Genomic DNA, 14,240 nt, shown 5'->3' with positions numbered 1-14,240 from the left:
GGAGGGAACAGGGACAAGGGAGGCTCAGGCCCCTCGCTAATGCAGAGCAGGGATAGTGGGGGACAGGGCGGCTGCCCTCTCGGTGGGTGGTCGGCTGCTGCCGGCCCCCGCCCCCTCCCACTGGGCCGGCCGGCACAATCCGAGCTGGATCTGGTTCCCTGCTCGGGTTACGGCGCACTCTCCGCCAGGGCGGCTTCACTTAAGCAATTAGCCAGTAAAAATACCTTGGGCTTGGGGAGTGGGAGACATGGCAGGCTTGTCTGTTTTTACACCCCCCACCCCAATTTAGGATTCCTGGGGCCAAAGCTGGGGCATAGATTTGATTTGGGATGGGAAGGGTGTCTTTATGGATCTTTAAGCTAAGAGCAAAAGCTGCCCACATCCCTGTCTGTATTTTCTCTGCTGTCCCAGGGGCTGGGCCCCTGGGACTTTGTTGGCTTCTGTCTCTAAGATAGCCTAAGTCTTTCTCCGTACAGGCTCAACACTTACAACAGCCCTGAGAATAGGTGCCGTCATTTGTCCCCTTCTTAGATGAAAAACCTACAGTACACAGCATAATTACAGCTAATGATACTGTTAACATATGCTTGAATGTTGCAAGAAAGGAAATCTTAAATGCTCTCACACACAAAAGAAACAGTAACTATGTGACGGGATAGAGATGGCTTAAAGGAATGAGGAGGGCATGGCGGTGATAATTTTGCAACACGTAAATGTATTCAATCGGCACACGGTATCAGCACACTTAAATTTACAGGATGTTATGTGTCCATTTTATCTCAATAAAGCTGTTAAAAAAAAAAAACAGCCCACAACCACCTCCCCTTACCAATAAACGAAGGCACAGAGAGCTTATGCAACATCCGTACACGGTGAATGCCGCATTCAAATCCGGATGTTCCCAGTGTGCGGGCAGAGGGTCTCTGCCTTTTCCACTGCAGACCCTTGCTCGCCCTGTGGCTTAACTCCTGGTTCCTGGGACAGCTCTGGATTTGCATCCTGGCTCTGCAGGATGACCCAGGGCGCGGGATAACCAGAGCTGGGGACACATCTGTAAAGGGAGGGATAATATTGACCTCTTGGGGGCCTCTGTGAAGAGTAAACAAGTATCCTTGGGGCATTTAACCTTGGTCCTGGGTTCACAGATGGGAGGTAGTGGGTTCATGGACAGGCTCCAGGTCTTCGGTGAGCCCTTGAAAAACCATTCTATGAATGTCGCAGGTACGCGCCTTGCCTTCTGAGGGTGGAGGGGATCTGGTTTTCAGTGGTCTGTCAAAGGGATTCACAGCCCATGGAAAGGTTAAGAACATCCAAGGGGTGTTGATAAGGCGGTGATCAGCACCTGGCGGCCAGTGGTCCGGCGTGCAAAGTCCTGTTCCTGACACTGCGTCTGTGACAGCTGCTACAATTTCATCGCCTGCTCCCCAAAGGACCTCTCTGCGCCTGTGTGCCCGGGGAGCCAGGAGCTGGCAGGGGGCCCCCAAAAGCTTTTCTAAACTCACTCTCTCTACACTCCACTTGCACTGAAGCTTCTGGGGGAGGGTCTCCTCTTCGGGGTAGAGAGAAAAGATGGAGAGGTCTTCCCTTGGCAGCATTGGCTGACCCAGGCTAGGTCCCTGGTGGGCCTCAGTTTCCCCACTTCAAAATGCAAGATCAAGTGAGACTTCTCCGGCCAACTTAAGAGCTGAAAGCCTCCTCTCTGAGCACACAGAAAAGCCCTCCTTGCTATGGATGTGGTTTTTCCTAGAATTGGACAGGGGGTCCCCTACAAATTACAGAGCTGGGAGCTCATTTCCCTTCCCCTCCTTCTCACATTCCCACCTTTACCTCCCTCCTGGGTGGAGATCAGGGGTTGGAAAGAGCTGGGAGCTCATTTCCCCTCCCCTCCTTCTCACATTCCCACCTTTACCTCCCTCCTGGGTGGAGATCAGGGGTTGGAAAGAGCCTCCATCTGCTGCGTTGCTGAGGATCCCAGCCACTCAGCCCCTGTCCTTGGACAAGGTAACCACTGCCCCTTCCCTGCAAAGTCTGGTTTGCTGTCAGAGCCCGAGGGGCAAGTGGAGGCCAGGTGGGGCCCCAAGTCCACACTTCCTCCCTAGGAAGGCAGGAACTCTCCCATCCCAAAACACACAGGAGCCCCCAGGGGAGCCAGTGAAAGACCCCCATGTGCTGGAGGAAGGAAATGATCTGGGATTTAGCCAAAGATGGCATGTGCGGCCCCTCCCAACTGGTGAGGACCCAGGAGGGAAGAAGCTACTGGGAAAAATCTCCCCCAATTTCAAGTCCTGTAGAGCCCCCTCACTTTGAAGGCAGCCTATCAGAGAAACGGAGGCATTACTCCCAATTTCTGAGAGCCTGAGAGCCTCAGGGTACCGCTGCACCCTTAGCAGGCTGGGGAATGGGGCAGCCTCTCCCTCAGGCCTCTCTACTAAACGCCAGATGTGCTCCCAGCAGCTGGCGGTAACGACCCCTTCTCGGGAACTTCCCTCTCAGCACCGCCAGGGCCTCCTAGCCTGCAGCTGCCGTTAAGCCAAAAAAAAAAAAAAAAAAAAAAAAAAGTGATGGAAAGAGAATGTAAGAACGAACGCGTGCGAGCGTGGACATGTGTACCCCCGAATGGAGCGCCTGTGCGTGGGCAAACACGCAATGCGGGAGTGTGTGCACTTGACGGAAAGCGTGTCCTCTGCGGCGGGCAGGCGTGTGCTTTCCTGCGAGGGCTGGGGCGCCTAAGCTGTGTGAGGGGTATTCCCTGAGGTGCACTGGCGGCTGCGCGCGGGCTCAGGGTCTCTGAGGTCCGTGGATCCCGGCTGGGCCGTGTGAAATGGGGGTGGACCCGCGGGTGCGCGTCCTCCTGCGCGAAGATACAGCCACACACAAACTTGGTTACGTCCCACACACCCTTTCCCTAGGCCGGGGAGCCCGGCGGAAGCGGAGCGCGGAGAAGTAGACTCAATCGGCTTCCGCGAGCGCCGCTCGGCCTGGAAAGCTAGCGACCGCTGGGCACGTTCCGCCTTGAGACCCCCAGCTCCTCGCACAGACGTGCCAGGCGCCCCGAAGGCGACGAGGCGTCTACCGCCGAGGCTGAAGGCGTCTGGGCAAGGAGGGGGGACAGCGGGGGACAAGGAAGCCAGAGAAACCCGAGAGGACAGTGGGCTTTGAAAAGCGCCGCGGGGCAGGCGCACTCCGAGCCTCCCGGCACTCCCGGCATCTGCGTTTCGTCCAGGCTCCTGCCAGGGCATCTAGGCTCCTCGAGACGACCCTTGAAAACTGCCCTCTGCTCCCTCCACCCCGACCCAGGGCCAGGGCCAGAGAGGCTGGGCTCGGGGTCCTGCAGTCAGCGCGCGAACAGCACTCACCTGGGTCCCCGCTTGCCGTGTTGCGCCCAGCTCCTGCGCGGTTCCGCGCTCGGCGCCACCGTCCTCCCACCCAGCCCTAGCCCGCACCCCAGCACTGCCAGGGAAGGCGTGCGTGCGAGCCCCCTGCTGCGGACAGCCTGGCGCGAGAGGGCCGCCCGGGCCTGTGCTCCCCGCCCGCGCAGACTGCTTTCCGGAACCTGGCCTGGCGCGCAGTGTCAGAGGCCCCGCGGCGGCGGCAGGCCGAACCCACAGGGGCATTAGGCCAACTCCCCCCCGCGCACGCGGAATTCTCTATTATTATTATTAAAGAATCCCCAGAACGTGTTTACGTTGAGCCGTATAAACTTCCTGCCAGGGCCTTTACCATCTATGAGAGATCGGAACCTGTTCTTGGAAACTGGGGACACCGGAGCTGCGGGGCCAAATGGGCGGATTTTCATTGTGTGCGTGTGTTGGGGAGGGGGGGGGGCCGGGTACAATGTGGTTCAGATCCGAATGCGGCTAGCGTCCACGTGAATGAGAATAGGTGAGAATGTACGCTCCTGTGGTCTTATTCCGTGCGGGCGAGTGAGCGCATTACTTGGGGCGCACGTGCCTGAGCGGGGTGTGTGTGTGAGTGGGAAGGCACGCATGAGTGTGAGTTTTCACTTCTGACTCTTCGTAATTTGCCGGATTTGCACGTGCACCAATGCATGCGTGTGTGTGCACGAATGAGCAAATGAGCGGGCCGCTTGTTCCGGGAAGCCCGTATGGTTTCGGCCCCCACAGGGCCGGCGGTTCTCACTTGCTCCCGCCCGGCCCGCGGAGCCCGAGACAAAGCGGCAGCGACCCGCCCTGAGCTTTCGTTTTCCGCCCGTGCTCGGCTCCCGCGGCTGCCCGCCTGCTCGCGCGCTTCTGGGCGAGTCCAAAAAGTCCCAGGCGCAGCGCAGTCCTTCCCGGGGCGGGGAGAGTGGGTAGGCGGTCCCTCACGGGAACACACGCCCGCTGGCCGCGGGGACCCGTGGCCGAGCCGGCTGTGCCCGCGGTGGCCACGGCCCGGTACCCGCTGCCGCCGCCGCAATTGCGATCTGCCCCCCGGCTGTGCGCGCCCGGAGAGGCCCGGGGTGTCCGCGCCTCCGAGCGGGGAAGGCGGGGGGGGGGGAGGGGGCCGCTGCGCAGAACGGGGCCGAGCCGCGGGCGGAGGGCGCATTAACACTTGCTCGCCAGGTTGGTGGAGGCGGGGCGGTTTTGCCGGCGGCCGCGGGGCGCCGAGGGTGGGGGCCCTTTAAGCGCCCACCGACGCGGGGCCGGAGGGGGGCGGGGGGGGAGGGAACTCCTGGAGGGTCTTAGGCCGGCCCTCGAGACGCCGCGGAGAGAAGATGCAGTGAGGGCGGCCTGGCTGGAGTCGTGGAGCCGAGCGCCGCGGGTGGCAAGGGCCAAGTGCTGCTCCCCGCGGGGGCGCACGGCCGTAGGCCCCGGAGGTGGTGCCTCCCCCAAAACACCGGCGACGGAGGGGGGGGCTTCCTCGCGGCCGCTGCCGGGGCTGCAAAGAGGCTGCCCCTCAGCCTCCGTTGGGCTCCTTCCCTAGTGGGAGGGCAAGAGGGAGAGAGGGAGGAGAGAGAGGAGGGGGAGGAGGGAGCTGGGGAGAGGGGGGCTCCGCGCCAACCGCCGGCGGATCCAGCAGCTCCTCGGGGAGGACGCGCGGGCGGGGGAGGGCGCGCCGAGGCCCGCTCCGGAGAAGTGGCCGCGGATGACGGCAGAGGTGCAGCCAGCCCCGCGCGCGCAGCCCCCTCCCCCTCGCCCTCCTCCCCCCCCTCCTCTTCCTCCTCCTCCTCCTCCTCCCGGCTCGTCGGCGGCGCAGAGCAGCGGCGGCAGCGGCGGCGGCGGCAGCAGCCACCCGATGTCTTCGGCGCCCGAGAAGCAGCAGCCACCGCACGGCGGCGGCGGCGGCGGCGGGGGAGGCGGCGCGGCCATGGACCCCGCGTCGTCCGGCCCGTCCAAGGCCAAGAAGACCAACGCCGGCATCCGGCGCCCGGAGAAGCCGCCCTACTCGTACATCGCGCTCATCGTCATGGCCATCCAGAGCTCGCCCACCAAGCGCCTGACCCTCAGCGAGATCTACCAGTTCCTGCAGAGCCGGTTCCCCTTCTTCCGCGGCTCCTACCAGGGCTGGAAGAACTCCGTGCGCCACAACCTCTCTCTCAACGAGTGCTTCATCAAGCTGCCCAAGGGCCTCGGGCGGCCTGGTAAAGGCCACTACTGGACCATCGACCCGGCCAGCGAGTTCATGTTCGAGGAGGGCTCCTTTCGGCGGCGGCCGCGCGGCTTCCGAAGGAAATGCCAGGCGCTCAAGCCCATGTACAGCATGATGAACGGGCTGGGCTTCAACCACCTCCCGGACACCTACGGTTTCCAGAGCTCTGCCGGCGGCCTCTCGTGCCCGCCCAACAGTCTGGCGCTGGAGGGTGGCCTGGGCATGATGAACGGCCACTTGCCGGGCAATGTGGACGGCATGGCTTTGCCCAGCCACTCGGTGCCACACCTGCCCGCAAACGGCGGGCACTCATACATGGGCAGCTGTGGCGGCGCAGGGGCGGGTGAGTACCCGCACCACGACAGCTCAGTGCCTGCCTCCCCGCTGCTGCCTGCAACGGCCGGCGGGGTCATGGAGCCTCACGCAGTCTACTCGGGCTCCACGGCCGCCTGGCCGCCCTCGGCCTCTGCAGCCCTCAACAGCGGTGCCTCCTACATCAAGCAGCAGCCCCTGTCCCCCTGCAACCCCACGGCCAACCCCCTGTCTGGCAGCCTCTCCACGCACTCCCTGGACCAGCCGTATCTACACCAGAACAGTCACAACGCCCCAGCGGAGTTGCAAGGTAAGTGGGGAGACAAGAGCTGTCCTAGTCCTGGGCGACTCAGACATCTGTCAGTGTGTGGAACCCAGCCCCCAAACTGCTGACCGCCCTGGGCGAGAGAGCTTGATGCCTCTTCTGTGGGGTGCCAACCCCACCGCTTCCGGGAGGCACCAGCTCTCCAGAGTATCTCTGTCCCGCACGCTGCCCTTTGAAGGGTGCCAGTTTAGGCCAAGATAATTGTTCTCCCTTTCGGCCCCATCGCCCAGCCGCTGGTGGTCCCTAGCCTGGCCAAGCGACCCCTTTCTAACAAAAAGAATCAGACCTCGATATTCTACATCTCTTTAAGCCCTTACCCCCCTCCCACCTCATCAAGTTCCCAGGACGGAGCCCAAGCCCAGTCTCGGCCAGAGGGCCGGGCCTCCCCTGGAATCGCCACCGGAAAGCCGCGCGGACAGAAAGGAGGAGTTAGGCCGAAGCCGCCTGGGCTGGGTGCTCAGCGGCCCAGAGGCCCAGCACCCCAGCCTCCCAGGGAGCCAAGGCCGGCCGTGGGAAGGCTGAGCTGGGGGACATTTTGTAGTGATAGAGGCAGAGAGGAGCTGTGGCCAGGCCCAGAGCAAGAGTTAGAGGTGCAGGCCCCACAGACTCTTTGTTTCTGAGGATCCAGGCTTTCGGTGTCGCAGGTACACTCCTCCCCACCCCTCGGAGGAGGAGATGCAGCAGAGTTTTCCCTCTGGGACTCTCCTCTCTGCACCCACCAGCCTCTCCGGGCCTGGTTCTGAAAAGGGCGCTGAGGAGCTCAGCAGGGCCCATCAGGGCTCAGCTGTCAGCTGCCCCCGAGAGGCAGGAGCGGGTCTGGCGGTTGGAGGGCCGAGGGCCGAGGGCCGCCTCTCGCCTCTCGCAGGATCTCCTGGCTGCGGCTGCTTCAAACTCCCAGGCTCAGGCTGCCTCTCCTCCCGCTGGGGGGAGGGAGCTGTTCTCGGAGGGGCCCTTTCCCTGGGGAAGGCTCCAGCGGCACCAGGGCCTCTACAGGCTTTGAGGTTGGGAGGTGGATGCCCCAGGGCCCGCACAGGCCTTGGGCTGCCCACGGAAGTGGAGGCCAGACTCTCCCTGAGATCTGCTGGCCTGTGAGAGCCTCCTCACCCCTTCCCCTTCAGCCTCAGGGAGCCCCAGCCTGGAGCTCTGCTGTCCGAGCGATAGAGACCCCCCACAGTGGGCACCCAGGGAGCAGTGGTCATCTTCTGCTTGAGCACAGAGCCCAGGGCCTGGAATCTGGGGCTGCCTGGACCCACCCGAGGCCGGAACTCTGGGAGTCTGGCACCTCGGTGGGGCGTAGAGAGGCAACAGAGCCCTGCGCCGGAGCCGGGTGGCGCTGCTTCTCCGCCTGGAGCCCTGCCTCCCTGACCCTAACTCTGCTCCCTGCCCTCCTCTTGCCTCCTTCACAGGCATCCCGAGGTATCACTCCCAGTCCCCCGGCATGTGTGACCGCAAGGAGTTCGTCTTCTCCTTCAACACCATGGCGTCCTCGTCCATGCACTCAGCTGGCAGTGGCTCCTACTACCACCAGCAGGTCACCTACCAAGATATCAAGCCCTGTGTGATGTGAGACCACAGCTGGCAGGACCCACCGGCCCGGGCGGCCTGGCGCAGGGACCTGGAACCCATTGCAAGAAACTGCTTTATTCTTGAGGTATAACCATAGGCAGAAGACGAGGGTTTGACCCCTACCCACCTGGATTATTTGGAAAGAAATCCCCAAGGCAAAGACGCAGCCTGGCGGTCAGCACCTCCTCCCCTACTTCTTCAAAAGATTAACAAATGGTGGCTGTGGGGTCCTCTGACCGCAGCTGTTAGTAAATAAGTATCTGTTTTTGATCCAGTTGAAGGCGGCTGAGAAGGTGCCGTATTGGGGGGACCCTCAACATCTAAACAAGAATTCTGCTGAGGCCTCTCCCCGCCTTCCCTCCGACGGCAGAAGTGGGGCAAGGTTTTCAGAAGGCAAACATGTGAGACCGTCATCATCAAATACTTTTATTTTTTGGTTGAGTATTTATCTTTTTATTTTTAATTTTTTTTTTTTTTGGAAAGAATGTCTTGGAATGCGCAAGTCTCCTCTTAGAGCCATGTTTTGCAGGGAAGGGGGGGCAGGAAATCCCGTCTCCCCCCATCCCCGAAGCCCTCCAGCAACCACAGGCAGACCTTCGTGCGTCTCCGAAGCCGCTGTTCGTCCTGCAAAAGGAAACCAGGAGGAGCCCAGAAGCGGGGGCTCCCCGGGCCTCTGCCCTCCCCTCAGTCCTCCTCGGCCTTCTCTACGGGCCTTTTGGTTTTGTTTCCGATCGCATTTTGACTTTTTCGGCGGGTGTTCGTCTCACAAGACCCAACTGTCTCCCGACCTCTACTGTAAAAACGCGCTGGCGTGAGAGCAAGGGGAGCGCGGCGCGGGGACGGCGCGGGGACGGGGAAGGCTGGTGAGCGCACGAATTCGGGATTGCGGCGGAGGCGACGCAGAAAGGTTAAGGCACTTTTTTAAACTATAGCAAGGCTCACCCTGTTATTTATTCTACTTTCTTCCCTAATAATCGAAACACCGCGTCGGCTCCTCCGTTTATCAGTATTAATGGTGTAACTTTGTTGGCAATATTTGCCGCGTAGAAATTTTTTTTTTTTTTAGAGATCCATTGTAAATTTGAAACAAAGTCCAATCTGTGTAAAAACAAATTTCCATATGTTTATATAAATATATATATAAAATGAAGGACTACCCCTTTTTTTAGTATTTGGCTGCTGGGGCGCAGCGTTTGTGACACGTATTTTAAATTTCCTTCTGCACTGTATAAAATGACAATTCGAGGATGTTTTGCCTTTTGTGTATTTTTTCCTAAAAAAAGAACAAAAATAAAAATGTATAACATTTGTACATGGCCTTTAACATTGTATCAGCTAGAAATAAAATCACATGAGTATTTTATTGGGATTGGGATCGCAGAGTATCTTCTCAACCCCAATACACACGGAAATCAGCTTGGCATCTCCAGCCTTTTCTTATGTAAAATGTGGATGTTTCTGAATCCTTTTTCTTCTCTTCTTTTTTCTCTCTCCTCCCCCTTTTTTTCTTCTTTCTTTCGCTAATCCTCCTCTTTCCATCCTTCACTTCCTACTGAAGTGAAATCTGGACGTGAGTAACTATTTTTCTTGGCTTCTGTTTTTTAAGAAGAGCCCTCTGCCCCTCTAAATGTCATTTCTTGTTTGAAATACATAATCAGATGTTGAAAGAAAAACTGTGCCCCTCTTTTCCCCAGGGAAAGCCATATAGATATAAGTATGTAAATGATTTTTTAAACTTTTTTTTTTCCACCAATGAGAGTTTTACTCGGAGTTTCAGGCTTTACTGTTACCATTTTCTGGCTGTTATAAGTTACGAAACAACTTTAATTTTTTTGTAGAGTTTTGTTTTTGTTTTTTTGAGGGTTTTTTTGGTTTTGGTTCTCTATACTTGTTTTTCCCCAACTGACAAGTGAGTAAAATATAAGCAAGAAAAAGACCACTGGTGTGACAGCAAGGCGGCAGAAACATTTCCATTCAGGAACATTTCCTCCAAAGTCATTGTGGGGGGGAAACACGGTTTAAAACCTGTGTCTCTAACGGACCACCCTCCTTCCATCCCGATTCCCGCCTACCTAAGAAAACAAACAGTAAAATCACATTGTCCGTGCGGCCATTCAGGACCCACCGCAGTTTCTCCGCGTCGTGGGGTTGCGAGCCTCTGAACCTGGTTCTTCTCAAATTTGACATTTTGGACATGAGGGTAATTTCTCCAGTGCTCTGTTACATCAAAATTATCAAACTCGCCTAGGCAATTAATGTCCCAAACTAACCGCTGTCTATAAAACCGAGATAAAGAGTACAGGAAAAGGCTGGTGACTCCACCCCTGGGGTCTCTGGTGGGCCAAAGCGACGGGGCTGGGGTCTCCACGCTCAGCCGGCTGTCGCCCACACCACCTAGTCCTGCGCTCCGGGAGCATGTCTGCGGCGAGCAGAGACGGCACTGTCCCTTCTGGGGTGGGCGCCACCACAGCAGCCCATCCGATCGGTGCCCGGGAAAACAAGGCCGGAGAAAATCCCGCGGGCCTCCAGTGCAGAAACCGTGCACCGCTCACATCCAGGCAACAACCGCAGGCAAGAATGGGTCTTGTCCTCCGTCCCGCCCCACGGAGACTGAGCCCCAGTTAGGACCTAGGCTCTGGGAAGTGGGGTTGATTAGGAGAAACCCAATGCCTGCCCAGCCGGCAAGCTCCCCAGTCTCTAGCAACGTCTCCAGCCTCTGCACCCACTCTTTTGCCCCACAGGACCGGCAGAGATCTACCGCGCGCCGGACCAGAGACTGGAGCAGAGGCGAGCCCCGGCTTCCTGCTCCGCTCCCCGGCGGCACCTGCATCTCTGCGGGCTCTCCCACTGCTCCCACATCCTGGCCAGGCCGCGAAGGAGGCACTCAGAGGGGCTGGTGCAGGAAAACTGGCCAGGGACCCACAGGCTGGGCCTGGCCTCCATCTCCCAGTCTGACCCCGTGCCTGGGGATGAGAGAAAAGCCGCCCCCCCCCCCCAGGAAAGCTTGGCTCGGAAAGGAGGCAAAAGGGTCTCCGCAGCCATGACACTGCTGCTGCTGCTGCTGCTGCTACTGGTGCCTCGTGGAAACTGCTTGCTTGGGTTGCGTCTTCCCCAGGGCCCATTTCCTCTGATTTGCACAGGGGCCAGGGCAAAGCTCCGACCGCCTGCACAAAAATGTGCTGTGCATGTACAAGTAGCAATCTTAGAAACGTAAACGCATTTCTGACTCTATTGCAAAACCATGTGCGCTTTGTGCATTTGTATCATTCTACCGTAGGGACATCCTCGGTAGAACTAATTCATAAAACCTGAGCATACCTCAGTGGGGGGCTGTCTTGGAACAATGCAGTCAAGCTGCCCTAACTGTATGAATTCCACCCCCCCCCCCATAAAATGCCTGGAGGTGGGAAGTGGCAAGGGTAATGCCATAGGATTTCTGTTTGTGGATTACACATCCCAGGGACTCCAGGGTTCTGCTTGCGGGGAGGGGCTGACGTCCTGTGTGTACCCAAGCCTCAGCAGCTGGCCCATCGCAGACCCAGCAGCAGAATTGTCTTGGCATCCTCCTCGCTGCCCAGTCCCAGGCGGGAAGGAACTGCAGGCCCAGCCAGTCCTCACCCCATGGAGCTCCCTCCCTCCCTCATGCCCACCTCTGGTCCACATCTGGCTAGAAGGCACTCAGGATATATGCCTCTGATGGGAAGGTGCCTGGCCCCTCTGTGCCATCAAAGCCCACCTGTCCCAGTTTTCTTCTCCGTTTGCAGCTGGAGAGCTAAGGACAAGGAAGGGAGGAGGGGTGCATAAAGGCCTGGCCCCCTGCCTTCCAAGCACCCACCAGCTGGCAGCTATCCCAGAGATAGTAGAGAGACGAAGCTACACAGTCCCTGCCCTGCCACCACCGAACCTGGGCAAGCCCTATCACCTCTGAGTCTCAGTTTATCTCTAGCAATACTGACCTTACGACCTATGAAGGGCAGTGGCAAATGTCCTTAGGAGCTCTGTGGTCCCAGACAGGAATGGCCACAAGACCCACACGTCCCGCCCTGCTTCCCTAGAGATGTGCCGAGGGTGCGTGTGGGGGAGGGTGTGTGCCGCACAAACGGCAAATTCTGCACTTCACTAGAGCCTAGACTCAGGCTTTCCAATGAGTGCTCAGTCTGGGAGCCACTGAGCTCCCCACCTTCTAGCATCCTGCACCTGGAGAGACCCTGTTCCCTTCCCAGGGAGGACCTCTCAACCTCCAGGCCAGAAGACCCCTGACCCCAACGACTTCATTTCTGATGGCGGTTCTCAGTGTGGAAGTGCCCTCATCAGAAACGCCAGGGGTGTCTACTCAAACTGCAGACGTGACGCTGAGAGCTACCCGACTCGACTCTCTGGAGGTGGGACCCAGGACTCCAGTGTTCACAGATTCCCAGGGGTCCTGGTGACTGCTTGAGTTTGCAGTCTCTCCCCCAGTGTCCACTGGACTCCTGAGAAAAGCCCTGGTGAAGGAAGCTCAGCGCAGCCTCTGCTGCCCCCTCCCGCCCAGCTGCCGCGGCGGCTCCAAGTCCAGACATGCAGCGGACGTCCATGCTCACAAGGCAGGCTGCATGCTGGCCACGGCAAGCCCTCTTTCCACACACCCTTCTGCCCTTCTTGGGATTCCCTTAGGGGGGTCCTCGGACTCCTCCCGCCTTCCAGAGGCAGGAACCAGGCATGGACAGGTCAGGGGGTTGCTCCAGGCGCTGCTAGTAAGAGCTGGAATTTGGACTCAGACCCAAAGCCCTGTCCCTAACGCACCGTGCTCTGCGGCTCCTGGTCACCCACTTTCCTCCAGCTACCAGGCCTAGCGAAAGGGCCAACTGAAATGTGGTCCACAAGACCACTTCTGCTGCTCGCAGAAAAGGTGCAGGTCATATCCCATGGCTTCGGAATAGAGGTCTGGGGAGAAGCAATGGTGACACGCCCCTCCAAGCATCTTATTAAAACTCCCACACCACGGAGGTAGCACGGGCCATGCGTCCCACTGTGCTTAGGGCTTACAGCTACAGGGGAGCGTGCCAGGTCCTCAGACGTCCCCCGAAAAAGGGTAAACGGTTTCTGTATTTGGAAATGCCCCTAGAGCCAGCCACAGATCAGCACACGTTTCTGGGTCCTGCAACACCTTGGCGTGGTCACAGCGTGTGGACACAGGCAGCGAGCGCTGCGCGGTCTCTGTCCAAACGGTCAGAGGCCTGGTGAGGCGGCAGCAGGCGTGGGCAGCGGGTACCAGGTAACTCTCCAGGGGTCTTCACCAAAGTGCCTTCCCTGGGGAGAGGGGACTGTCCCTGGGAGAGGGGCAGCCCAGCGCCTTTGCCCCACCCCAGAAAGCGCAGTCCTGGTGGCTTCTCCATGAGGCGGCAGCGCCACCTGCTGTCCATCGTGCAGTTTGTGTTGGGACAACGGCCGACTTCTCAATAAACTCAAGGAAAACAGGTTTCTCCAGAACGAGGACAGATGTGCACAGAAGAACCTGATTTTGAGGATTCAGGCCCTTTGATCTTTGTTAAGGGACACCTGACCTTGGAAGGGATAAAGGCTAAATATAATCTTTCCCTAATTATACAAACGATACTGCTTATTTAAAATAAACCTTGCAAAAGTGAAAAGAGGGAAGCAAACATCACTTCAGACCCTGTCCCAAGACAGCTGTGTTGGTCCCCAAAGATGTCCCCAGCCTCCTGAGAAGCAGAGAGCAAAGATTCTAGTTGACAGAGCAGGGGTCAGAGGGCATGGATTAACTTGCTGAGTTTGTGAGCTCGGGCCGGCGCTTCTCCTCCCTGGGCCTCAGCTTCCCCGCATGTGAAGTGGAGGTGACGGTAGGAGGACGTCTTTCAAAGCACTGCTGTGCGGCTTAAGTGAATTTATAGGCTTCGAAGGGCTTACCGGTGAAGAAACCAAGGCACAGAGAGGGAAAACATTCTATCTGAGAACACGCAGCGAGGACGTACCAGAGCTGGATTCACCGCAAATCCTGGTGGGCACAGCTTCACCACCACATTCCTCAACCATTAAACGACCTCTTTGGTGTCCCCCCACAAGCCACTGTGGCTTCCAGTTCCCCCTGAGGTCCTGGGGTCGCCAACACATGACCTAGCAGCATTTCCCCTCTGGCCAGGCTCCTCCCGGTCCCGCTGACCTCACCTGGGAAATGCGAGTGTAAACTACGTTCTTCCGAGTCTTGAAGGAGTTAACCCGCCCTCTGGGTGGGGAGGGGGGGGTTAGTTTGCTCATAACTCAGCACCTCAGGGCCTGAGTTTATTGCTTCCAAACCATCCAAAGTGCAAAACGTCCACTTTACATGGTCACATGTCAGCTCCCATTTTAACCTTTGTGATTTATGGATGTTGAAAATAAAGGGTTCCATTCACAGGAAGGAATCCTGCTCTGTCAGAGGAACAGGAGTGTGAGCCTGTTTGAAAGATCG

At 58.3% G+C, this 14,240-nt stretch overlaps 1 protein-coding gene across 1 annotated transcript; it reads left to right on the top strand.

Annotated features, from left to right (window-relative positions):
- Positions 1 to 5,085: 5,085 nt before the first annotated feature.
- Positions 5,086 to 7,793, top strand: FOXF1 (forkhead box F1; the record flags this gene model as incomplete). The annotated part of the gene is made up of 2 exons (XM_080828120.1): positions 5,086 to 6,211; positions 7,633 to 7,793. 2 exons carry the CDS (start codon positions 5,086 to 5,088, stop codon positions 7,791 to 7,793), a joined length of 1,287 nt encoding a protein of 428 aa, XP_080684246.1.
- Positions 7,794 to 14,240: the final 6,447 nt, after the last annotated feature.

The sequence above is a fragment of the Martes martes genome (genome assembly GCF_963455335.1).
Source record: "Martes martes genome assembly, chromosome: 17".
Lineage (NCBI taxonomy): Eukaryota > Metazoa > Chordata > Mammalia > Carnivora > Mustelidae > Martes > Martes martes.
This window is presented reverse-complemented; position numbering and strand designations above follow the sequence as displayed.